This window comes from Neolamprologus brichardi, chromosome 6 (assembly GCF_056152115.1).
Source record: "Neolamprologus brichardi isolate AB-2024 chromosome 6, ASM5615211v1, whole genome shotgun sequence".
Classification (NCBI taxonomy): domain Eukaryota; kingdom Metazoa; phylum Chordata; class Actinopteri; order Cichliformes; family Cichlidae; genus Neolamprologus; species Neolamprologus brichardi.
The window spans coordinates 31,996,685-32,024,034 of record NC_142109.1 but is presented as its reverse complement, the minus strand read 5'-3'; the positions used below and the strand labels follow the sequence as shown (position 1 = coordinate 32,024,034).

At 40.2% G+C, this 27,350-nt stretch overlaps 2 protein-coding genes across 2 annotated transcripts in view; both read left to right on the top strand.

Moving 5' to 3' along the window:
• Positions 1-903: 903 nt before the first annotated feature.
• LOC102784152 (coiled-coil domain 40 molecular ruler complex subunit) lies at positions 904-19,338 on the top strand. The gene is made up of 19 exons (XM_087842111.1): positions 904-949; positions 2,811-2,950; positions 3,346-3,439; positions 3,953-4,068; positions 4,244-4,327; positions 5,060-5,279; positions 5,776-5,933; positions 6,045-6,167; positions 8,094-8,215; positions 8,469-8,712; positions 8,814-8,996; positions 10,130-10,375; positions 12,851-13,064; positions 13,159-13,328; positions 13,418-13,509; positions 13,965-14,079; positions 16,821-17,009; positions 17,092-17,250; positions 17,647-19,338. Exons 2-19 carry the CDS (start codon positions 2,822-2,824, stop codon positions 17,884-17,886), a joined length of 2,898 nt encoding a protein of 965 aa, XP_087698237.1. The 5' UTR covers positions 904-949; positions 2,811-2,821; the 3' UTR covers positions 17,887-19,338.
• Positions 17,887-27,350, top strand: part of ccdc40 (coiled-coil domain 40 molecular ruler complex subunit) — a 24,911-nt gene continuing 15,447 nt past the window's right edge. The window contains exons 1-2 of the mRNA XM_087842110.1: positions 17,887-17,949; positions 26,936-27,286. Of these exons, the coding sequence (XP_087698236.1) occupies positions 27,073-27,286 (214 nt within the window). The 5' untranslated portion in view covers positions 17,887-17,949; positions 26,936-27,072. The remainder of the gene's footprint in view (positions 17,950-26,935; positions 27,287-27,350) is intronic.

Below are 27,350 nucleotides of genomic sequence, written 5' to 3'. Positions count from 1 at the left end.
ACACTTCTTCCCTATTCCTTTCTTTTCTCCTTCTGGCAATTTTATTTATACGAGACATTTTATACATGAGACTGAATGTGCTTAACACGGAAACTGAAGACATTAAAGACAACAACAGTTATTGACTCTAGACCTGTGTGAACAAAAAGGTTTTGAGTCTGTTTTTGATCTCAAGTCAGCAGGCTGCTTGTTCCAGAAAACTGAAAGCACCCTCAACAGACTGAGATTTGATTCTGAGAACAGTTAAAAGACCCAGTCTGGGTTTTTGACAGTCAGCAAGTCAGAGACATACTGGGTGGCCAAACCATTGAGAGCTTTGTGAACTAATAAAAGAATGTGTGTGTGTATATATAGCACTGGGAGACAGTGAAGTAACTTCAAAACTAAGTTAATGAGGTCAAATTTCCATCTACCTGTACGGATTCTGCCTGCTGCATTTTGAATAAGCCAGAGTGCTGATGATTTGGTCCTTCAAATAGAGTGCTGCAATAATATAACCAACTTAAACCTATGAATGAGATGAATGCGTCTCATAGTCAGTTTGAGACAGGAATTTTATAGTCCTAGATAAAATCTTTAAGTGATAGAAAGCAGTATTTAAACCGTATTTATGTGGTTATCAAAACAAAGATCACTGCCCAAAATGAGGCCACAAATTGCATCTAAATATTTGTCTACTCTCTTACAGGCTCCTGCAGGCCTCTCACTCTTGATGGCTGGAGATAAAATGTTACCACAGCATTAAGAAATTAGCTTTGAACATGTCAGTAACTCCTAGAAATGACTTTTATTCTGTAAGTGCTCGTAAATAAGCGCGTACATCCTACGTGCAGCCTGTGTGTTAAAACTCCACAGCGACTGGTGTCTGACTGAGACTGCGCAGACGCCAGCTACGGAAGTTTACGGTTGCCTAGTAACCTTTATCGACTGTACCCGTAACGCTACCGTGGTAAGTTGTATCATAAATGCAAAATTAAATTATATCATTGATACAATATAGTACGATGGTATTGGTACGCAAACTCTAAATTGTTCTTTTGACTATTAAAGAGCCAAAGTCAGGTTGACAGTTATTATATTGTGATCCTCACAAACCCTCTATTGTTGAGGACTTAGCGCGAAGCTAGCAAGAATACAGAAACATAGCTTATTTTAAATACAAGGAAGGTATTTGTTACCCATAAGCCCAGCCCGGAAATCTTCAGATTTCCACTTGATATTTTATTCATTTTCAAGTAGACTCAGAAAAACTTGAATATATAAGGTGAGTTCTGGTCAACACATGAAATTGTAAAAATCAATAATGGTAAATGGACTGGCTCTTATATAGCGCTTTTCTACTCTGTCCAAGCACTCAAAGCGCTTTATACAGCTAATTCATTCACCCAATCACACAAGCACTTCTAAGTTTAAGTGCTGAGTATCTAACATTCGTACACATTCACACTCCGATGGATGCATCGGAGAGCAACATGGGGTTAGTATCTTGCCCAAGGATATTTGGCATGCAGACTGGAGCAGCCGGGGATCGAACCACCGACCTTCTGGTTAGTGGCTGATCCGCTCTGCCACCTGAGCTACAGCCACCCCAATGAGTGCAATCTATTTGCTAATTTAATTTCATTATGTATAATGAAAAACGGTAAATGGCCTGTATTTGTATAGCGCTTTTACTTAGTCCCTAAGGACCCCAAAGCGCTTTACACTACATTCAGTCATCCACCCATTCACACACACATACACACACTGGTGATGGCAAGCTACATTGTAGCCACAGCTGCCCTGGGGCGCACTGACAGAGATAATGATTGTTTCTGATCATTATTATTTATTAATTACAAAGGACCCACCCTGATTCCATAGGGTAGGGAAGCAGACCTATATGGACCTTAGTGGAAGGGCAACACACAACAATATGACCTCTGTTTTGCACTCATTTAAGTGTACGAAACCGTAGGACACTGTATTTTTTTATATCCAAAACTCATTGAGCAGTCTTATATAACATTTCCACGATTCAAAGGTAAAATAGGCTGCAAAATCTAGACTGATGCTATTTTGACAAATAATTTGACCATGAGGGAGCGTGGACATAGAAAAAAATCGACCCCTGTGTACCTGTAGATGTGATAATGCTGGTGCAGAAGAGTTTTATCCAGTGCTAACTAGAAATTTCTGAGTTTAATATTAGATTTAAACCATTTAAGAGTCAAAACTTGACTCCAACACAGCACTCAAAGAGTAAGTCATGATGGGGGTGTCGAACGCAGCACTCAAGTTCAGCAGAACTAAAACTGAACAACCACCTGAACAGGTATCAACTAGAATATAATTTTTCAGTTTCAAGAGAGAAGATTTAACACTGTGGAAAAACCCTGAAACCTGATTAAAAGATTTCATAGATATTGTTTAGCAAAAGACCATAGACTCCAGACATCCACTTCCAAATTTTGCTTCTTTAAGAATGACTGGACTACTGTTTTGCAGTTTTGCATTTATAATTGAGAGAACACCACAGCCTATTAAACCAAAAACCAAGATGGCAGGCAGGACATCTGTTATAAAAGTGAAACATGTCATATGACATCTGAGAAAAGAAAACATGTTCAGAATCTTCAAACGTGGCAATAGCTGATTAATAAAAAAGGGATTAGCACCACAAGTTAAAATATTTGCTCTCATATTTTCAGCATTGCTAAGAAAAAAGTCGGAAAATTTCTCAAAAGCCCTCTCTCTCACCATTAGCCTTTGACATTTGGGGCAAATACACATATTAGTCACCTGGAGAAAATATAAATTTTCATGTGGAGTTTTAGGTCCAATGCAGAACCCAGGAGATGATGATGGAAGGGAGGAAAGCTCCCCCCGAAATGAGACAGATCCCAACCTGCAGGATGGAAGTGACGACGCTGAAGAAGACAGTGGAGCGACTGCCTCACATTACAAAGAGGTTTGAGATGTGTATCTGCTGAGGTTTTGTTTCCTTACTTGGTTGCTATTTTAGCAACAGGTCATTGAACACTGATGCAGTTTGGATGTTTGGCCAGGTGCTGTGCTGCTGCACTCACAGTCTTAACTGTTGGATGCACAAAATATTGCAGTAGTGTTAGTCATATGGCTCAAATGGAATCAGCAGTTTGGACTCTCATGACAGGATCCATTCTTAAAGAAGTGTGTCCTTCTTTGAAAATTTTACATTTTGCAAAACCACTCACTCAGCCAGATTGGCCCCTTTGGTGGGCAGGTTCATGTTTGACATCTTCAGTCTAACAGTTCTCAATGTCTAAATCACAGCAGCTATTAAGGAGCTCTATTCATGCTTTATGTTTGTCTCCGGACTCACAGGCTCAGTCACTGCCACAGCCAGAGAGCCCTGCTGCCCAGCGTTACCCTGACCTCACTGTAGTGGATGAAAACCTCCCTGCGGCCACAAATTTAAGTAAGTCACACATTAATCCTCTGTGGGATTTACTTCTATATATTCTATAGCAATATGTACCCTTTTTATATGATTATTTATTTTTTGGTTAAATTATGCCTCGCTGCATTCAGCTTTTATGCTCCATATATCTGGAACAAACTCCCAGAAAGCCTCAGATCAGCTGAAACACTCAGTTTATTTAAATCCAGGTTGAAGACTCACCTGTTCTCAGCTGCATTTGAATAAAGCACCAAATCCACACTTTTAAGCTTAAATTTCAAAACTTACATTTTAACTACTGATTTTATCTACTGTTCTGATTTTATCTGTTTTGATTTTATATACTGTTTTGTTTGTTTGTTTGTTAATTAGTTAGTTAGTTTGTTTGCTTGTTTTAATCAATTTTTAATCATGCTTTTTATTTGTTTTTGTTTCTAATGTCTCTGTAAAGCACTTTGAATCACCTTGTTGTTGAATTGTGCTATACAAATAAACTTGCCTTGCCTTGCCTTGCCTTTCACTGTATTTCAGTGCAAGAGGATGTTGCTCAGATGGCTCACCGTTCACACACATCGGAGGAGATGGAGGATCATGAGCCACTACCAGAAGACGAGGAAGAGGAGTTGATCATTCTTGATCCTGAGCATGTTTGTAGCTTCACCTTTAATCTTTACACGACCAGTGTTTACTAAATAATGAATGGATTTTTGTCTTAGTGCTCATCAGAAAGAAAATTGAATTATGATGGATGTGAAGCATTAACACTACATATCTTTGTCTTCCACTGGGACGTTACTGATACTATATTTAATCTGTTGGCAGCCCGTGGTCAGAAGACAACAAGCTGCTCTGACAATCCAGCTTAGAAAACAGCTGGAGAGGATCAACCAGACACTGAAGGAAAAGGTCGGCCACTTCTCTGACCAAAACCTCTCTCCATCTTTGCTCAGTTAATACACTGATTCACACATGCAGGAGCAAACAAGCTAGTTTCTATACAAAGAAATGCAACTTTTCTATTTAAATGTCCAGAAGATGGTGCTGTAGAACTGTATGGCAACTGCAGAACACTTCACATCTTCTGTATTACATAAGACAGGTGTTTAGGAAAGATGCAACACCCACAAACTGTTTACCTTTCCAAGAAAAACACTTGTTGCAGGGTTAAGGTGTGAGGCCTTTATCACTCAAATGGGTAATGATGACAAACACAGTATATTAAATGTCATGTATGGTATATATAGCGAATATTGATTTATAGTACAGTATATTTCATATGTAATGAGTTGAAATTTAAAGCACTTTGTATAAAACATTTTAAGAGTTCCCCTCATTATCTGAATATGTTCACATAATGTGTTCACATAATGAATAATGTTTGAAGGTCACAGCTTTATTTTTAAAATGTCCCCAAAAGGGTTACAATGTTGGAAATAAGTTACAAATACAATAAAATCTTTTTCAGTTCCAGTTCCAACCGGCAACCACTAATAAGTAGAACCAGTACTTTTATACCAGGCTTTGTCCTGGATGAAGGAAAGACATTTTAGCACCCAACATAAAAGCATGTATAAAGTCGGTCGTCGTCTAGAATGATTGATTTTTCTGTGATTTCTAACTGCTCTCCTCCTCCATCAGCATGCAGTTGCGAAGGATGATGCTAGCCACGATCAGGAATTAGGTGTGGAGGTCTTCAGGATTCAGGAGCATCTGGTCAGACAGCAGAACAGGCTGCATGACCTCCACGAGACCAAGACACAAGCCGAAACCAAACATCAGCAGGCTCTGAACCAGCTGGAGGAGATAAAGAGTCAACATTCCAGCATGACCAGAAAGGTCTGCGAAGCCAGAGCCAATGGTGAGCCTGGACTGTCATTTAGAGGTTGTGTCTTTGTGCTGATCCAGGATTAGTTTGGATTTTATATGACTCCATCCGAATCAAGCTTCATTCTCTGTTTGGGGTTGTTTTCCACTGTGAGTTCACTCGTACTACTTATGATTGTTACTCAGTCTGCAGTAAAATTAAATAAAATGCTGTGAAATTCAGTTACATTAGGATTCCACTTTATGCAACTTCTTTATATTCACCCCTTAGGTTTACACGTTTCAGCCAGAAAGCTGAAGCTTTAAGATCAACTCTTTTATATGCATTTGGCTTTATGTTAGTATAAGTGAGAATCTGATGGATGTGAAACCCTAAAAGTTCAATGGCGCAAGTTAAGAAGTTAAAATAAATGTAAACAGATTTTATAATTTTTTTTAATCCTTCCCTTTTAAAAGCAGCCTTTGTTGGGCCTATGTAATACTGTTTGAGTATCTCATATGTTTATGTTCTCTCCTCTGTCCTCCCTCAGAGTCCCAGCTACAGGCACAGTTAGACAGCATGACACAGTATCTCATCTTCATCCAAGGAGTCAGTGAAGGTCTGCGCTCTGAAGTCAAAACCATGAATAACGCTAGACGCAAAGCGAGAGCTGAGAAGACCCAGGCGGAAGACCAGAAATTAAAGCAGGTAGACACTCACATGTAAATTATTACGATTTGATTGTATTTGTCAATATATACACTATCTGGTATATCAACATGATTTTAACTAAGCGAAAATACTCATCTGTTACATCAGGATTTATATGTGGAGCGACTAACAAAGGAGTTGGAGAGGCTGACGCAGCAGATAGCCATGTATGAGTGCAAAACCAGTGCTCAAGCAGAGGAGACACAGACAGCCAAAGAGGCTCTCTCAGAGGTAACTGCTGTGCCATAAAAGGTTATATGCTGCATCTTTACATGAAGAGATGAGCACTTTATCCCTGCAGCTTTAACAAGAATTAGTTGCCCACCAGACCTTTTTTGGACATAAAAGCAAAATAGTGAGCTAGTGAGATAAGGTGCTAGTTAGTGTTGGGTGATTTCACTATTAAAAGTGTCAACTTTCATACTACCCATAGCAAATAAATATTTCATTGATGTGAATATTGCTTTTATATCGATTAGTAAAACTGAAAACATTAAAACAATAGTCCAGTTCATTTATCCAGTGACTGATTGAGTGAAATATATATGGATTCACATTCAAGTACTTGCATTTAGGTATGTAGACATGGACAAGACAACCTGCTAGAGTTCAAACTGTGCATCAGAACAGGTCTCTTAAAGGTGATTTAAGTGACCTTGAACGTGGCATGGTTGTTGGAGCACATGAGACAGTCTTTTTTTTTCAACTGCTGATATACTGCACAACCAGGAGAAAATATTCTGTGAGCAGCAGTTGTCTGAGACAAATTGTTTGATGCCACAGATCAGAGGATAATGGCCAGACTGTCATGTTTCGGCTGTGTGCAGGCAGGAGAGGACCCAAACGCAAACTCACGGGGAGTAAACTGGGAAAAACTAATTATAATATGCACAAGGAGACACAGGGAGAATCACACACAGCTATGAGGGACGACGCGACATGGAACAGAGGGTGATTCTGACATAAATACACAGAAGGTAATGAGTGAGGTGGGAACATATGGGAGCACAGCTGAGGACAATTACGCATAACAAGACAGGGAGGATACGGAACTGAAAATGCTAACCCAAGGTGCAAACCTTAAACGTAACACAGGAAGAACACAGAGACACAGACAGGAGGGGAGAGAGAGAGCACGGAGAGAGGACTGACATCATGGGCAGGGGAAACATGAGACAAAACACGAGGGGAAACAAGGCACCGGAGCTCAGAATTATATGAACACAAATATACAGAGGGCGACAAAGGAGCAATTACACAAGGAAATCTGACAACCAATAGCTAAACATAACAACCTAGGGACTAAAACGTTAAACTAACAAGGTAGACTCAAACCATAATACAAAATAACAACACACAAAAACTGAAACCGCTGGGTCATAAGACCCAGGATCATGACACTGACTTCTTTGAGCTGCTAGGAAGACATCAGTAAGTCAAATAAACACTTGCTAGAACCAAAGTATGCAGAAAGATCACCTCTGAAGGCATGATTTGAAGCAGATGGGATACAACAGCAGAAAATCACTAAGGGTGAATCTCCCTTCAGATAAGAACAGGAAGTGGAGGCAATTCACACAGTATCAGCTGTTCAGGATGGTGCTGGTGTAATGGTGTGGAGGATATTTTATTGGCTCACCTTTGATCCTTCAGTATCGACTGAGCACTGATGAAATACCACACCTACCTGACTCTTGTTGGTGCTCATTCCTTTATGACCACAACCACATATTACCCATCTTCTACTGGCTGCTTCCAACAGGATGTTGAACCATGTCACAAAACTCAGAACATCTCAAACTGGACTCTTGACCATGACAATGAGTTCACTGTAGTCAGATGGCCTCCAGCAGTCACCACATCTCCGTCCAACAGAGCATCTGTGAATCTGTGCCACAATTTTAAAAAAGGCTGTTTTGAAGGCAAGTTTGTCCAACCTGAACGACCTGTAACTGATGAAGTGGCTGGTGGGTGTATCTTACTAGTTGATTTAATGATGTAAATGGATACAGTCAACACAAAAATATTTGGATGAGAGAAAAAGACAAACAGGTTATGTTTTTGTCTCGTTCATGTAACTCGTGAACGAAATAAGAATTCTCTGATTATGGCAGTCGTCAAACAACATCAGTCATTCATTTTTACATCTTTGTGCAGGCTGAGATGGAGATGGAGTCACTGTCGGTGGCCCGTAAACAGCTGCTGCAGCAGTGGAGCAGCTGCCTCATGGGGTTGAGGAGACGAGACGAGGCCTTCGGTGCGATGCAGGAAGTCATCCGGTGAGACTGATGGATGTGGGAAGCTGTTTCTGATTCATGTCCTACTGAGTAAACGTTAAAGGTGCTAATGCGCTTCAAGTGTACATGTAACAAATGATGACAGTGCTCTAAACATGTCTATAGAAAATGACAGATGTCTATAAAAAAGGTATTTTTAGAACACTCAATGATAATATTAACCCTTATTTGATTTTTTATTCAAAAGTAACAAAGCAAAAAGTGAGCAGCCATTCATTTTTTCTGTTCTTCTCAGTGAAACCAAGCACCAGGTGATCTTGCTGGACAAGGACATTGATGGCTACAAGAAGTCCATCAATGCAGAGCAGGAGCAAAATGAGATACTGACACTGCAGCTGAATTGGTCTCAAATGGACTGCACCACTACCAGAAAGCTCATCAGTGACAAGCAGGCTCAGCAAGAGGCCCTGCAGGCCCACTACAGCACATTCCTCCTCACTCTGCAGGAGACAGAGCGAACCCTCGCTAGACTCTCAAAGGTCAGTGTTTGTCCAGAGAGCAGTCGCGGTACAAGGTTAGAAACATTACACTGCCTGATTTTGTTTTTGTCTTTCTTTAATCTCACCCTTAATTTCTCCAGGAATTCGGGTCACTCCAGGCTCAAGTGAACGATCAGAGTAAGCAGCTGGAGAAAGAGAGTTCTGCACGGCTGGAGCTGGAAAACAACATCATGAGCTCCATGCAGCATAAGCTCCTCCACAACAACGCTGCCAAGTACTCCCAACTGCTCACCGAGAAGATATCCAGACTCAAAAAAGAGAAGGTAACTAAAAGCAGGAGAGTATTGAAAATGTTTAGACTGTCCTAACACTCTTATGATAACACTCTTCAGACCATTCACACTAAATCCCCTTTCTTTGATATCTCTAGTATTATCATAAGAGTGTTATTCACTATACCCTACATCAGCGGTCTCCAACCTTTTTTGCGCCACGGACCGGTTTATGCCCGACAATATTTTCATGGACCGGCCTTTAAGGTGTCGCGGATAAATACAACAAAATAAAACTAGTACCGGTACCGAAAAAAAGAAAATTTATTCATAACACACGTGAAAAGACCCAGGAAAACAGAGTAAACGATAAAAACGATAACAAAATAACGCTGAAAACTGATAAAAACCCTGAAAACTATACATTTCACACCTGAGCCTCAACTCTTGCGGCCCGGTACCAAACGACTCACGGACCGGTACCGGTCCGAGGCCCGGGGGTTGGGGACCGCTGCCCTACATATTGTCCAGGTCTTTGGCTTGGGCTTGTTTTAGTGAAAGACACACTCCAGCAGTATCACATTATAGATAAAGAAAGAGAGAGAATTCACAAGCAACTGATGAAGTCTTTTGGTTTGAAATGACAGAATAATGCAAATAACAACAGTAGTAGTAACAGGTGTTAAATAAGTACATGTATAAAAGTTAATGTACACTATAGAGCCATGGAGATTTTAATGCAATTTATTCATATATTGTCAAATTAGCTTTATTCAATTTCAGTATTATTATTTTACTAATTTTAGCGTTTTTTGTTCATGCTTTTACGTGACAGGATTACATTTTTCATTTTGATTCCTAGCTTTTATTTTATTATTATTTTCTTTTCTGTACATCATCTACTAAAGATGAAAATGAGCTTTTAGAATATCTTGTAAAATATGTACAATATAGAAATAAACAAATAAATGAGTGTTATTCTATTCTAAACTGTTCTAGCATATAAATACAAACACACGTATCCTGAAACCAGATATTGAACAATAAGTGTGGGAAGATTCAAAAATGTAAAAAAGAAAATAAGCTAGTGCGGCAAATAATTAATGTAAAATGTGTAGAGAATAAAACAAATATGTGAAGATATCAGATTTATGTGCTTCTCGTCATTTCTTTCCCCCCTTTAGATGTACCAGTTGAAGCTGTCAGAGGAGGAGGTGTTGGCGGTGAAGCTGGAGAGCCAGCTGGTCAGCCAGCGAGTGGACAGCCTGGCCCTGACTCAGGAGGCCCTTGATCAAGAGATCACAAATTACAACAAGTTAATCACAGCCATTGAGGCTAAGCTTACTTCATCCGTTAGAGTCATTGAGCAGAAGCAGTCAACGATCATCGGATACAACAAGAAGATTTCTCAAATAGCGGCCACCACTGGGGTGAGTGGCTGTGGGGAAGCTGTGGTTTCTTGTTACTAAGATCATAAATAAATACAATAGAATAAAATGCAATTTTATATATATAGCACGTTGAAAACCAGGGGGTACACCAAAGTGCTTCGCAGTAAGGAATAACAGTAAATAATTGCTCTGAACAGTAAGTGATTAAAACAAGGTCAAATAGAGAAAATAGAGAAACAAGCAAACACATTAGTAAGTAGAGATAGGGAGAAATCATGATTATCCAGAGAAATGAGTAGCGGTACAGCAATTAAGGAGTGGTGAGAATTAGCGAGTTGGAAAAGCCAGGTTGAATAGGTAAGTTTTCAAGCGTGCTTTAAAGTATTGGATGGTAAATGGTAAATGGACTGGCTCTTATATAGCGCTTTTCTACTCTTCTGAGCACTCAAAGCGCTTTATACAACTTGTGCATTCACCCATTCACACCCATTCGCACAAGCACATTTTTCCTAGGTGCTTTCTAACTGACATTCACACACATTCATACTCCGATGGACGCATCGGAGAGCAATTTGGGGTTAGTATCTTGCCCAAGGATATTTGGCATGCAGACTAGGGGAAGCCAGGAATCGAACCACCAACCTTCCGATCAGTAGATGACCTGCTCTACCACCTGAGCTACAGCCACCCTGGAGTCAGAGGCACGAATGCTAGCAGGAAGACTATTCCAGAGGTTTGATGCTACAGAGGCAAAAGCACGATCACCCAGACGGTGCCTGGGCTGGGCCAGAAGTAACTGACCAGATGATCGTAAAGAATGGCTGAGAGCATAGAGACTGAGAATGTCGATGAGCAGCAGAGAAACCCAGACCTCCCTCTCCCCAGCCACCTCCTCCAGCTTGTCCGGGGGAACACCAAGGCGTTCCCAGGCCAGCTGAGAGATATAATCTCTCCAGCGTGTCCTGGGCCTGCTCCCGGACCTCCTCCCCGTGGGACATGCCTGGAAAACCTCACTCAGGAGGCGCCCAGGAGGCATCCTTGTCAGATGCCCAAACCACCTCAGCTGGCTCCTTTCGATGTGGAGCAGCAGCGGCTCTACTCTGAGGCCCTCTCGAATGCCGAACTTCTCACCCTATCTCTAAGGGAGAGGCCAGCCACCCTTCGGAGGAAGCCCATTTCCGCCGCTTGTATTCGCGATCTCGTTCTTTCGGTCACTACCCCTCACCTCGTGAGGGTAGGGGCGTAGATCAACCGATAAATTGAGAGCTTTGCTTTTACACTCAGCTCTCTCTTCACCACAACAGACCAGTACAGCGTGCGTATCGCTTCAGCCGCTGCACCAATGGTCTGTCGATCTCCCGCTCCCTGCGAACCATTCCAAGATGAGCTGGAGGCCATCACCCGATGAAGCCAACAGAACCACATCATCTGCAAAAAGCAGAGATGAAATCCTGAGACCACCCAAGTGAAAGCCTTCCGCCACTTGGCTACGCCTAGAAATTCTGTCCATAAAAATTATGAACAGAATCGGTGACAAAGGGCAGCCCTGTCGGAGCCCATCACCCACCAGGAACGAGTACGACTTATTGTTATTGCTATGCGGACTAAGCTCTTGCAATGGTTGTATAAGGACTGAATGACCCGTAGCAATGGGACAGACACCCCATAGGTGTTTATGGGGTGTCTGTCCAGCACCGCCCATAGGACCCCTCGAGGGACGCAGTCGAATGCTCAAAACACATGCAGACTGGTTGGGCAAACTCCCATGCATCCTCAAGTATTCTCGAGAGGATAAAGAGCTGATCCAGCACGAAAACCGCATTGTTCCTCCTGTATCCAAGGTTTGACTAACGGACGGACTCTCCTCTCCAGCACCCTGGCATAGACTCTCCCAGGGAGGCTGAGGAGTGTGAGGAAGCAAGTAAGCAGCAGAACTTTAAAATCAATACGAAATTTAATAAGCAGCCAATGTAAGTCAGAGAGCACTGGAATAATAGAGACAAACTTTCTAGTTCCGGTTAGGAGACGAGCCGCAGCATTCTGAACGAGCTGTAATCGTTGGAGGTGAGCAAGTTGGAGTCCAGAGTAGAGCGAGTTACAATAATCTAATCTGGAGGTCACAAAGGCATGTATCAGTTTTTTAACCTATTAAGGGCAGAATCCTTGATGCCTATAACATGTTCCAGTCTCTCTAAAATAATTTTATGGTCTACCATATCAAAAGCAGCAGACAGATCCAATAAAATTAAAATGGCAGGGCAAGAGTCAGTAATTAAAAGAAGATCATTGAAAACCCTCAGCAATGCCGTTTCAGTGCTGTGGTTTCAGCGTCAATTACATCGAACTCATCCTTTAAAATCCGGGATGTGGGGAAATCCTGAGCCAAGTTCGAACTTCTCAATTGATCAATTTTGCTTTTAAAAGTAGAAAGTGAATGAAAATAATTCAGTGTCATTTTGAATTGTTTTCAAAAATGAGGCTGCCAGCTTTAATTTATTTTTCCTGCATTTGCAGCATGATGACCTCGGTCCTCTGCACATCAAGATGCAGTCAATAATAGCTCAGATTGAGGAGCTGGCAGCAAATGTAAAGAGTGACCAGCAGCTTTGGATGAAGCGACAGGGGATTCTGATGGGACTGACCCAAACGATAGAAGCCAGCAGCAAGGAGCTGCTCAAACTGCAGGCGGAGTACACAGGATGGCAACAGACGAAACTCTACTTCGAGAGTATGCAGGACGCACGTGCTGCATACTCTGTCCAAGTCACAACCTGTATGCTACTATCTCCACTTCATTCTCACACCAACTCTAACCCTTTCAGGTCAGATAGAATCAGAGCACCGCGAGGAGGCTGAGCTGGAGAAGAGCTCAAAGATGCTGAAGCGTGATCAGCTGAAGCTCAACATGCTGCTCAGCAAGAAAGGACAACTGAGCCAGGCTCTGCAGCAGGAGAACGCCGTGATGGAGACAGATTTCATTCACAGACTTAAGGCATGACAGGCGGGTTTCGTCATTTTATATTTTCTTCTTTTCTTCTGTTTTATATTAACATATAACTGTATGTAAAACAATGTGACCAGGATGCAGAGAGGGAGGCCGTTAAGATGCAGATGAAAGTCGAGAAGACGCAGGAGGAAAAGGAGAGGCTCCTCAACAGTCTGGTGGAAGCTGAGTCAGTCACTTTCTCTTTGTCCTTGTTTCTTCTGACTTAAACATATTCAAGTTATTTATTATTGAGTTGGTTTGCTAATCAACTCTTAAATCTCTTAAATCTCTCTCTCAACTCTTAAGTCCTACTACTTATTCATGCATCTTTCAGGATCTTACAAAGCTTCAAACAATGCATTGACTATTAAATTAGTTGTCGGCGATTTTGATAGTCGACTAATCGTGGCATCCCTAGTGCCAAATTTCAACCCAGCTCCATGTAACTCAAATGCCTCTAACTCGAAACATATTCTCTAACATATTATGAAGGTAAAATTTTGCAGGGCTTCATTAAATATGCAGAGTTATTTTTGGAAGAATCACATACTCAGAGAAACACTTTGATTTTTAATGGAATAGTGTACTTTGTTCTGCATGTGTGTGTATTTTCTCTTTTTCTTCGGCACGTGTGGCATACAGGCGGCAAATCATGCTGTGGGAGAAGAAGACACAGCTTGTAAAAGAGATGCATTCAGCTATGGATGTGGGGCAGGGAGAAAGCCACACGATGAAAGTTGAAATACATCGTATGGAGGTAAACACAGTACGATTACAGACTATAAGGTTGATTGGCCATCTACATTTTAGCCTTAGCCTGCCATGTGCAAATGTGCTGTTTATGTACAATGCATAAACACATAAGACACTTTGACCCTTGAATTAATTTTTTGGGAAAATTCACTGTTTATTGAACCTTTTGACAATTTATTTTATTAAATAAATATAAGTTTGCTAATATAAGTTGTAATTTGTATCATATTTGCTTCATCCAGCATTTTTTTTATAATTTATTGCTTACAAATGTATTGTGCAATGTTTTTTTAGTTTTCAAGGGAAAAAACCTCAAAAGCTCATGTATCAGGCATGAAGTTCAGCAAATTTTCCAATTTACAACTTAAAGAATAGAAACGAAATGTGGATGACTTCACAGCATCAGTAGTGGTGTAAAGATTGTCCTAACCCACAGTTCAGTCTCAGTTCTTCTTTAGATGGAATAAATATTTAAAAGCTCAATTATATGATCGGAAATGAATAATGAATGAATAGTAAACATAGTCTTATTCATTTCCAGTTTACTCATTACCTGAACAATCTTTAACATTAAAATGATTTCATCAGCATGATCTAATTAAGCATTAACTGCTCAACATGGGTATCACTGTAAAGGAAGATTGAACTACATTGTGGACACTTTTATCAGTCATAGTTTCAAGGCTGTTAAACCTCTAAGCAAGGGGTAATTTTATATATAAGGAGTTTCCAACCTTTTTGTACTGTGGAACATGAAGTTGAGTTTCCATCAAAGAAAGGTATCGGAGACAAAAAAGGGCTCCAGGTCTAATCGGATGTGAAAACTAACAGCTCAGTCTTTTTATTTCTCGTACCTCCTCGGGGAAAAAATAATCTCAAGCTCCTCCAAACTCACAGTAGTGTTATTTTCTCTATAGATGCAGATAAATCTGTCAGCTTGGTTTCTGATTACAGCACATAATACTGATATATTCAGATTATATTCAGAATATAAATCAGTGCCTGCTTGTAAGAGACAAGGTGAAGCAAGATATGAAAGCCACAAAAATACATCTTATTGAAGCTTTTTGTAAATGTGTTAGATCTTATGGCTCATTTGCTTTCTCATTATGAACTACTGATGCATACAATGTATAACTGCAAAATTAAAGTATAGATAGTTTAACTCAGTGCAAACTCAGTTTTGAAAGGACTAACACTGGGATCACATTAGGAGGCAGATTTGCTCAAATATTTTTAATAGACCCAACAAATACAAATATTTTTGATTGCTCGTTTTTGCCTTCAGAACTGCTTCAATTTTTTGAATCTAGAAACATTTGTCAGAGTCTTTGGTTCACATCAACATGATAGGATCACACAGGTGCTGCAGATTTGCCAGCTGCACATCTATGATCCCATTCTACCACAACCCAAAGGTGCTCTTTTGGATTAAATCTGTAGATGCTGTTTGAAGGTAGTGAACTCACTGTTGTGTTCAAAGTCATTTAAATCACATTTCTTTCCCATTCTGATGCTTGGTTTGGACTTCAATTCAGTTTAATTCAATTTTACTTATATAGCGCCAAATCACAACAACAGTCGCCTCAAGGCGCTTTATATTGTACAGTAGATCGTACAATAGTAGATACAGAGAAAAACCCAACAAACAATGAATTCAATTCTGGATTTAACAGGAAGTCGATACAGGATAAATATGCTCTCTCTTTCTTGTCCCTGTCAGTACTCTTGCTGCAGCATTTTGGATTAACTGAAGGCTTTTCAGGGAGTTTTTAGGACTTCTGATAATAATGAATTACAGTAGTAGGATATTTCTAATTTTAGAGATGTTGCGCAAATGGAAGAAAGCAGTCTTACATATTTGTTTAATATGTGCGCCCATCCAGGTCTTTATGTCTTTAAGACATTCCTGCAGTTTAACTAATTTGTGTGTGTTATCTGGGTTCATAGATAGATAGAGCTGCGTGTCATCTGCATACCAGTAAAAATGTATACTATGTCTTCTAATGATACTGCCTAGGGGAAGCATGTATAATGTAAACAGAATTGGTCCTAATTCATTTGAAAGCATCAGGCTTTCAAATGAATTAAAAGTCTGTCTTGGTCTTTTGTTGATTAATAGACTGTTGTGATAAATTGCTGCCACACCGCCCCCTCGGCCTGTGCTTCGAGATTTCTGGTAGTTAGAATGACTCGGGGGTGCTGATTCATTTAAACTAACATAATCATCCTGCTGCAACCAGGTTTCTGTAAGGCAGAGTAAATCAATTTGTTGATCAATTATTAAGTCATGTACTAACAGAGACTTGGAGGAGAGAGACCTAATATTTAATAATCCACATTTCACTGTTTTACTTTTTGGTTTAGATGGCGATACTGTATTGTTCTTTCTTTGTGATTGTTTATGTTTTTGTTTTTGTTTTGTTTTGTTTTTAAATCTTTATTTATGAGATTTTAAGTTCAGTTGTTTATTGCTAGTTTGTAGTGTGTTTTTTGTCTGTTTGGGAGCTGACGGAGTCACCAAGTCATCTTGGTCATACATTTGTCACATGGAGGCTACATATATCATGTAGTTTTAAAGTCAGTGTTGGTTAACGTGAAGTTGGACTTGAATTTCATTTGGTGATATTTTTAAAATTGTCTTGGAAGTCGTAAAACTAAGTTGTAAGAACGCTGGATAACAATTTGCTCTTAGGGTGATTAATGTTTGTGAATTCTACCCAAAGTGTGTTTGTGTCTGTGCAGGTGCGACTCAGCCAGCTAATGAGGCAACGGGAATGCCTGCTGAGGGAAAGCGAAGCAACAGTGGCGAGAAGGGAAACCATCGTCTTGCGCAAGGAGGCCATGATGAGGAACTCCCTCAAACAGGCTACACAGGGTGACCTGAGCCTCTCTATACAGGGCCTACAGCGTAAGATCCGGGAAGCACACAAGGTAAAAGAGGCTGACGGAACATTAATTCATTTGTGCTTGGAGCAGGTTGAGCATTTATCTTACATGCAGGATTTGTCTTCAGCAAGTGGTAGAGTATGAGCAGGTGATTGGGGAGCTACAAGAACAGAAGGAGAGTTTGAGAGACAGGATCGCGCAGAGGAAGACTCATCTCACAGAACTGTGCAGCACCAGTTACGTCCTCGACTCTGACTTTGTTAATCTTCAGGATACCAAAGAAAGGGTAAGGGTCACAGACTGTGAACGTGAATATGTGATTGTACTTTAAAATGGTTATTCTTCTGAATTGCACTGGGTTGCATGTACAGTGAGGGTGTGATCCACTTTTCATTGGCTTCTAATCTGATGCACTCTTCATTGTTAAAGCAACAACGATACCCGGTATGTGTCAATACAAATGTCTAATGGGAAGTGAAACTGTTACCATTGCACAACTTAATGAAGGTGTGGTGAGAATGCTTAACCTGTTTTTCTTTGGTTCACGTACACAGAACTTGCTCATCACAGTTTCCACTCCTGGAAAATACTCACACTTATCCGACCTATCAGGAATAAACTATAACTACTCATTGTTTGATTAATACATCATTACTCTGTCATTATCGCTCCCTCTCTCTAGAACCTAGGACACCTAGTGGCTCTGCAGAGTCGGGCCAAGAGGTTGCGTACAGTGTGTGAAGGCAGCTATCGAGCACTGTCCACCCCCGAATCCGTGGAAGCCGCCCTGCAGAGGCAGACGGAGCGCTTGCATGCCATCAGCACCATCTTGCACCGCGTATGTGAGGAGTTCCCCCAACATCAGGGGGCGCTCCGCAGGCTGTCACGAGCACTGTCTGAACATGCACAGGCTGTGGAATAGGAAACATCCCAAAGTCAGGAAAAGATGACGTGACAGTGGAAGGACAATGCACAGGAATGACATGTGAGTGAAAAAAGGGAAAGCTTAGATAAGTAACAGCCAGGGAAGGATGACAGCTTGTTCATATTGACGTGTGGTTTCGTTGATGCACTGAAATGTTGTTTGTGAAAAAAATTTAAGAAATAAAAGGTAATGAAGTTTCTAATCTCAAAGTTAATTATGTGGCCCACTGAATTGTGTTAAAGTTGACCCCAAGGGCTTTTTAGACTGGCACATTTAAATTCCGGGTCTCCAAAAAGCCAGTTACAAAATACCTGAAAAGCAAAAAGATGTTTTTTGTTGTATTAGCTAATTATTGTGGAAAGTAAAAATCACAGTACTTTGCTGATCATTAAAATATGTCCTGAATTTACAAATTGATGACGATTCATCTGATAATCCATGACACACTGCTCTGCCCTACATAAGCTGCCTTTATAGGTTCAAAGTGTCTGCGTTGGTATTGGCAACATTTGCAGCATCGTACAGCAGTAACTTACAAACAGAAGGTTTGAACAGCAGATGAGTGAAGTGTCTGTGCTCACAAACTTCCATATATCCATATATCTACTCACACACAAAAACTGAAGCCTGGCAGGAATTAGTTTTGCATACACCATCCTCAGTCTTTGGCCATGTTTAACATGAGCATTCACCATTTTGTCACAAATATACAGTAATGTGCAAATATCTTAAAGCCACCAATTAGTTCTTTATGTTTTGCTATGAAAAATAGGTATTGTTAAAAGATACATAAGTAAATCTAAGTATATAAGGTATATAAGTCAAAGTTTATAGAGTTCTGATGTTGTTGAAACACAATATTTGGTGTGACCAGTTTTATTCTTCAGCTCAGCTTGAACGCTCTTAGATGAGATTTCTTTTAAGTAGACTTCAGTATTGTTCTCCAGGCTGTCCTGGTCACAAATCTAAACTTTTGATTACAGACAAACTGGTTTGAAAGCAAACTTACATCACTTACAGACTTACAGTAATGGCTCTCTGTTGTTTCCTGTATTCATAGTCTTATCTTCTATTGTTGAAAATGATTTTGTCACTGATGGATGGAGGATTTCTAACTATTTCTGAAGTCTTTGAGCTCTAAAACCCACAAAGAATTCAGATTGAGCAAGCTTGGAAACAGCTTCCGTTCACTGTGTCATAACAGTTGTATTTAGCTCATTCCCTTCTCTTCTTCATTAAACCTTTAACTTTACATTTACAGTTTTGCAGATATTTTGTCAAACATGTGTTCCACATTACATAATAATATTAATCTGAATATATAAATCTCTGTTGTGTATTTTTTTTTTCATTCTTCAGTTCTGCTTGCTTTCATACTGGAGAAATTATAAAAATTATATGTACTTCAAACAGTGTTCAGTAACTCAAAAGCACTCAAGAAACAGTAAAAGTACACTCAACCTGCCTTTGTTCAGCTCAGTCCTGGAAGAAATTCTCGCATTTTGTTGTAGCAGTCAACTTCATCAGGCTAAGGCAGCCACGTAAATGGTAAATGGTAAATGGACTGATTCTTATATAGCGCTTTTCTACTCTCCCGGAGTACTCAAAGCGCTCTATACAACATGCCACATTCACCCAGTCACACCCATTCTCACAAGCACTTTATCTGTACTTAGTGCTTTTTCTAACTACATTCACACACATTCATACTCCGATGGACGCATCGGAGAGCAACTTGGGGTTAGTATCTTGCCCAAGGATACTTGGCATGCAGACTGGAGGAGCCTGGGATCGAACCTCCAACCTTCCGATCAGTAGGTGACCTGCTCTACCTCCTGAGCTACAGCCACCCCACGTTAATGCTTTCAGCGAAGTGGAATCTTTAACACAATTCTGAAAAACCAGTGATCGAGCCTTTTCACTCGCAAATTGTGGAATGATCTCCCTGCCCAGCCCCCTTGTTACCTCTTTTTTAAATCTTAATGAGAGTGGTGCACTCTTAGCTTTTATTTACAGTAGTATTTTTATCACTGTTGTTGTTGCTGATTTTTTGTGTAGTGTTTTGGTGATTTGTATCGCACTTTGTCAAAATTCTGTTTTTAAAAAAGTGCTTTATAACTAAACAGTATGTATCATAAAATATCGCATAACTATTAGATTGGATTTCACTTAAAAATATTTATTTTAAAATACTTTAAAATTCCACAGTCACACCTTTTTATATAATATTCTTCAGGCTGCCATGGTAATGTGTTGATCAAATGGTGTCATTTCTGTAAACGTGCCACTTTACACGGTACACATGCCCTAAAGTACACAAAACGCTATATTATCAGTACTTGGTGCAACTTGACGCAAGCTTATTTTGGTTTTCTATTGTCAGTAGTACACATGCTTTGTTTTTCTTTCTCATTCCTTATCAGTTGATGTCGAAGATCAGTTGAAGATGACACAAAAACGTAGTAGGGACAGAACTGTCACGTACCATCTGGAGTGACAGAGCAGAGAAAAGAACCAAAAGTCAGGTTAGCACCAGCCTTGTAATGTTGCAATAACCTGCTGCTCAAATAGCAGACTCTTGCAAAGCACATGGAAAACCTTATAGTATTTCGCCATCACACTGTCATAGCACAGCCTTAGCAAAACATGCAGCTGATACAGAGAATTCAATTTCCTTGTAAACGATGTGTCCGCTCAGACACACCCAACTGACACTAGCTAAACTAAAAGGGAGAAAGCTTTTACATGACCTGCAGTATAAGTGGTGATTTTATCCATGAAAGTTTAAAGCAAGTACAGATGTGTGCACCCATCAGGTTAGCAGCACCTGAAGGACACGAGTCTCCTCATAACAATTTCAAGCAGTTTTGTTATTTAGCTTTTAATGCAGGAATTTATTTTATTCTGTTTTATCTTCTGGCAGCTTCTTTTTATTTTGCCACTTTACGTACTGAGCTACCAATGAGGACAAAATTACTAGCACGCCCCCCAATAACATTTTTGTCAAATCTTTCCTAAGTGCTTTTTTAATAGAGCAAGACATTTTCAACATAGCATTTCTAAACATGCTAGTTTTCTTTAGAAATGCATAGAGTGTTCAGATTTTCATCACAATAATAGATTTATTTCAGAAACATTACCATGGTCATTATTATTAGTCACGGAAAAACTGAGCTTTGTATCGAGCCATAATACAAACCACTGCTGTGCAATGATGTGCTTTTACTTTGTGGCACTCAGACTTTGTAAATCAAGTTAAAACTGAGGGTTATACACAGTATAAAAACTTCAGCATGGGTTTGAGTATACAGAGGACTTCAGTGTCTGCAAAGCGCTCAGGTCTTATGGGTGCAGAAAAAGCCCATATCATGAGCCCTGACGGTTGGTATATAAGGTGTTTGTTCTGATATGCTGTGTTTAGCTTCTGGCAAATGTGATTCTGTGGATTATTCCACTTGGTTTTGGTCTGTCCAAAGGACATTGTTTCAGAAGTCTTGTGTTTTTTTTCAAATGCAACTTTGCAAACCCAAGCCATGCTGCCGTGTATTTTGAGAAGAGGCTTTCTCCTGGCAACCTTTCCAGACAGTCTTTAATTGATCATTCTAGCTCTAATTGTACTGTCATTAACTTTAACACCTAACAGTTCACACTAATAATGATCAGTCCATCATGTCAATTTTATTAACAGCTCCTAACTGTTACTAATCCTTAATTCTTATCGAAGCAGTAAGAGTATGATTAGTTTTTCACAGGCCTGCTTCTGCATCACGGTGTGATATTTCATGGTGTATACTTCATCTGAGGTTGCATTTGCCGAATTTTAAGACGTGCTAAGGATCAGATTACATTCGGTGTACTATAACTGTTACCAACCCTGATTGGAGTGTTTGGTAGATTATCTCTCTACTGTCAAAGGTAAAAAAAATAAAATAAAACAAAATCAGAGACGGACAGCACGGTGGTTAGCACTGTTGCCGCACAGCAAGAAGGTCCTGAGTTCAATTCCACCATCAGGTCTTTCTGTGTGGAGTTTGCATGTTCTCCCCGTGTTTGTGTGGGTTCCCTCCGGGTACTCCGGCTTCCTCCCACCGTCCAAAGACATGCAGCTTGTGGGGATAGGTTAATTGGATAATCTAAATTGCCACTAGGTGTGAATGTGCGAATGAATGTGAGTGTGAATGGTTGTCTGTCCTTGTGTGTTGGCCCTGCGACAGACTGGCGACCTGTCCAGAGTGTACCCCGCCTCTCGCCCTATGACAGCTGGGATAGGCTCCAGTGCCCCCCGCGACCCTGAAAAGGAGAAGTGAATGGATGGATGGATGGAAAATCAGAGACCAGTCCTAACAAAGAACAACCTCAAAGACCACAAATCAGGATCTGTTAGAAAGAACACAAAATATTTATGGCAAAAAAAAAGTGAAGAAACAGCAGGAACTTGATTTTTTTTCATAATGTCAAACAGAACTGAAATGAGGAAGCTTTATTTGAAGGTTATTTCTGTAACTCTGGATTTCAAAAAGGCAAATCACCTCTAAAAATACTTCCAGGAGGAAGAGATGGGGCATTATTTATCCACATGCCGCAACCTGACAGGCAATGAATGACCTAAAGCACAGAACATGCAAACATCCACATGCACATGCATCCAGTTTGATACAACTTTTCCAAGTATTACGCAAAATTTTCAAAATGTATAAAAAGATCATATTTTGATGATTACTATTTATGGAAACTTTCACGTTGGTAACACCAGACTGATTGGATTGATGCCACTGATCGAAGATATTTTCATGATTGTCACATTTCAGCAGCCAGTGTGTGTAAACAGTTGGCTGCAATGTTAGTGAACCTTAGAAAGATAGTGCTGCATAGCTACTGCTCATCACACTTGCAAACCTCACTGGAACTTCTTTTTCTCCAGACCATTGTTAATATGTAAACTGCAATTACTTGCTGTTAATGTGTATAGTTATTAACCCCAATCCCAACTCTAACCTTAACTCTATCCCAGGGAATCAGGGAACTTCTTTCAGATTGTTCTCTTGCGAATCAGGGAACAAATACAATAATGATTCTGACTGACACACATCAAGGACTATCAATTTTTTATTGGTCTAAAATGAGAGTTAATGTAAAATTAACACCCATAACCACTCAGCTGAATTCAATTCAGTTTTATTTGTATACCACTAAATCAATTCAATTTTATGTAGAGACCCTACAATAATAGATAAACATCAAAACACCATGAAAAATTCCTAATCTGAAATGATCTCACTACCATCCTTTTACACCTCGAAGCTGGCCGTGCTTTAGGAGGCTTTGTTGGTAATAATTACAGTGGGATGCAAAAGTTTGGGCAACCTTGTTAATAGTCATTATTTTCCTGTATAAATCGTTGGTTGTTACAATAAAAAGTGTCAGTTAAATATATCATATAGGAGACACACACAGTGATATTTGAGAAGTGAAATGAAGTTTATTGGATTTACAGAAAGTGTGCAATAATTGTTTAAACAAAATCAGGCAGGTGCATAAATTTGGGCGCTGTTGTCATTTTATTGATTCCAAAACCTTTAGAACTAATTATTGGAACTTAAATTGGCTTGGTAAGCTCAGTGACCCCTGACCTACATACACACCTACATACCCAATAATGAGAAAGAGGATTTAATGGTGTCAATTGTAAGTTTCTCTCCTCTTTTAATTTTCTTTGAAGAGTAGCAACATGGGGGTCTCAAAACAACTCTCAAATGACCTGAAGACCAAGATTGTTTAGGGGAAGGATACAGAAAGCTGTCTCAGAAATTTCAGCTGTTTCCACAGTTAGGAACATGTTGAGAAAATGGGAGACCACAGGCTCAGTTCACGTTAAGGCTCGAAGTGGCAGACCAAGAAAAATCTCGGATAGACAGAAGCGACAAATGGTGAGAACAGTCAGTCAACCCACAGACCAGCACCAAAGACCTACAACATCACCTTGCAGCAGATGGAGTCACTGTGCATCGTTCTCATTTGGGCATAACAAGGGGGGTTATGCATGGAGGAAAAAGAACACAGCATTCCAAGAAAAACACCTGCTACCTACAGTAAAATATGGTGGTGGTTCCATCATGCTGTGGGGCTGTGTGGCCAGTGCAGGGACTGGGAATCTTGTCAAAGTTGAGGTACACATGGATTCCACTCAGTATCAGCAGATTCTGGAGACCAATGTCTGCGCCGGGGCTGGATCTTTCAACAAGACAACGAGCCGAAACACTGCTCAAAATCCACTAAGGCATTCATGCAGAGGAACAAGTACAACGTTGTAACAACCAACAATTTATACAGGAAAATAATGACTATTAACAAGATTGCCCAAACTTTTGCATCCCACTGTATTAATGATTAGTTTCAAAATTACAAATGGTCTTTATGGACAACCACATAGCCCATTTTTTTCTTTTCCTTCTTACAGTGAGAAATGTGGGAATTGGACAGAGGTTTTTTTCCTCCACATCTTCTTTTATTACACTTTTGTTTGTCTTGTATATTATTATGCATCTTCTAAGGGGAAATTCCTAGTATTGAGCCGTCCCCATGGTGTTGCGTGATGTGCGAGATAAACAAACTGTGCATTGTTGACAGAAGCCGGTTGGGTTACTGAACACTGGATCGTGTACTGTAGAGAGCAGGGCTTTTGAATTTTGCAGAAAGACAGGCAAGAGGATATTTTGTTAACTGTCTTGTCAAGGGGTAGTGAACTTGTGGACTGGACATCTGCGACACACTTATTTCTCGCTCACAATAAGAAGACTTAAATCCAGGGAAAACCAAGCTCATGTTATTCTCAAATGGCAAAGACTTGTCAAAGATTAAAACTATTGAAGGAACTGAAATTTTAATAAGATGGTCACATCTTCTAAGTATCTAGGGATCATTATATTAATTTGTCATTTAAAACTCACATTCAAAGGCTTGTGTGGAAGTTAAAACTAAAATTAAGTTACTTTTTTAGAAATCAATCCTGTTTCTCCCTCCAAGTGAGAAAACACTTGCTTCATGCAAGTTTTTTTTTTACCTTTATTGGATTATGGTGACCTGCTTTTTATGAATGCACCTGCCCACTACCTAAAGAGGTTGGATACTGTCTACCATTGTGCTTTACGTTTTATTACTGGCTATAGAAATCGTGTACATCATCGTTCTTTGTATGCTGCTGCTAAATGTCCATGTTTGCATATTTGCACACTCTCCCATTGGTTGGTCTTTATCTATAAATCTCTCCTTGGGCTGGTTCCATCTTATTTATGTATTTACATGTGTAAAAACCACAACCAACCACAGCTTCATTCTCACAATATCATACAATTGATTGTCCCAAAAATCAGAAAAGGACTGGGGGAAAGGCTTTTAAATACGCTGCCCCTGCTTCCTGGAATAATCTGCAGAAGGAACTGAAATTATCCGAATTGGTTACATCAATTAGAGGTTACGTTCATCTTAAAGGAATGAGAGAATAACTCTTTTACTCAGTGTGACTGTCAGGGTTTCTGGGTTGTTGACCCAGTATTTTCAGTTCACGTTCACTGTTTATCTTCTGCCTGTTCCACTTCCTGTGTTATTGTGTTAGCCTTGGTCTCTGTGCATTATGTTCAGTCCTCTTCCCATTTATCATTAGTTCATTATGTTCAGCTGTTCACTCACCTGTCTCTAATCACTCATCATTCAGCCTGTGTATTTAAGCTCCTCAGTTCCAGCAGTCTATTGTTGTGTCATTGATGTTATGTTGTCGTTTCCGCCTGCGTTCAGTCAGCTAGCCATTCAGTCTTTCATTCATTCATTCATTCATTCAGTCAGTCGTCCAGCCAGCCGGCCCTTTCCTACTTCTGCTCTGTTTGTTCACTCCGTCGACAATAAACACCAACCTTCACCTACCTGTGAGTCCAGCATTTGGGTCCTCCTTCTCTCATCCACGACACTAATCCTGACAGAGACTGTTTTTGATGTCGCTCTCAATTGATCCATTATTGTATTCACATGTTCATACGGGATATTGTATTTGTTTTAAATGTTATATACTTATGTAGTACATGTATTTTGACTTTTGTTGCCATGATGCCAGGTCTCTCTTGGAAATGAGATTTTTAATCTCAGTGAGATTCTCACCTGGATAAATAAAGGACTAATAATAATAAAAAAAAATAATACAGTTTACTGGCAGATGTTTGTCGGTCCCTTTCTAAGCTCCTCACATGACATTATGTCTCAGCTGCTGTTATAATTTCTTTTTTAAATCTAATGTCTTTTGCGGTTAAAATACGTTCTTCGAAAACACCTACATGCCCATTTATCCTGTTTGAACCTGGTGAGTTCACTGGTTATGACATCCTCCATAGTCTTAATGCTTGTGTATATATATATACTTTACAGTAGATTGCCCTGATGTCTTCCAATTGTTTGCATAGACAGTTTACAATACAGCTGACAGTAAGTTCACACACAAGAACTGTAAGTTAGCTATTATTACGAGGAAGGCATTATCCTTGTGATGACCACAACTGAGCTTATTTCCTTCTTTAACACAGGACTTTGCACTTTGCCGCTTAGTGTTTGCTCCTGTCAGGACTGCGGTGTGTGTTTGCTTTTATGTGATTAGAAATTATTAAGGTGAGCTCAAATGGCATCCAGCGTTTCTCTGTAAGCGAGAGGCTCTGTTCATCAGTGCCATAGGCGCTCTTCAGTAAACAAATCTCTGCCTCACTCATTAACAGAGAGAGGGGCTCCTGTGTGTGGCGCGAGTACACAACGAGCTAGCTGTTCAGGTAAACAAACATTACTAACACCCAGAGTGTAAATATAAGAGGTGGGAATTAACCATGGCTTTACTGACTGATTGTTTTTGAGTGTGTGTTTGTGTGGGCGTTTTGTGTCCTTTAACTCAGTTTGCATCAGCCTGTGAGTCGAATCCTTGAGAGGTTGTCTTTCAGGTTTTCCTACACGCCCACACGCCAGCACTTGGACATAAACACCCACTGGGCGTGGAAAATGCCTGACATGTTTATAGAACAGTTTTTCCTTTTAGAGTCAGTCCGCTGCTCTGGCTGCAAAAGGTGTGTGCTCAGTCCACCTGCTCCACTGAGAGCTGCCATCTCTGTGGCAGCCAACATCGTTACGCTTTAAAACACGCTCAGTAGACCCAGCATGGCGGAGGAATGTGTCCCCGAGGATTTAGACCTGAAGGAGATGGGTGAGGAGGAGCTGTGGGAGCTGATTAATGACAACCGCCATCGGATCTCGCTAGGAGTGCGGCCGTGCATCTTGATCCCGTACCTGAGGCAGGCCAGGGTTCTCAGTGAGATGGACGAGGACGAGATCCTTTCCTGCCACAACCTCACAAACCGCTGCATGAGAACGAGTGAGATTTTCATTGTTTTCATGGATTTTAAAGTCAGTTGAAACTCTGTCCATGAGATGATACA

Excerpts from the sequence above, each read along its gene's own strand:
- LOC102784152 (XM_087842111.1), top strand. The coding sequence starts at position 2,822 with ATGCAGAACCCAGGAGATGATGATGGAAGGGAGGAAAGCTCCCCCCGA. Across the intron at positions 4,328-5,059 it reads ACCAGACACTGAAGGAAAAG|CATGCAGTTGCGAAGGATGA; the intron begins GTCGGCCACTTC and ends CTCCTCCATCAG. Across the intron at positions 13,065-13,158 it reads GACGAAACTCTACTTCGAGA|GTCAGATAGAATCAGAGCAC; the intron begins GTATGCAGGACG and ends TAACCCTTTCAG.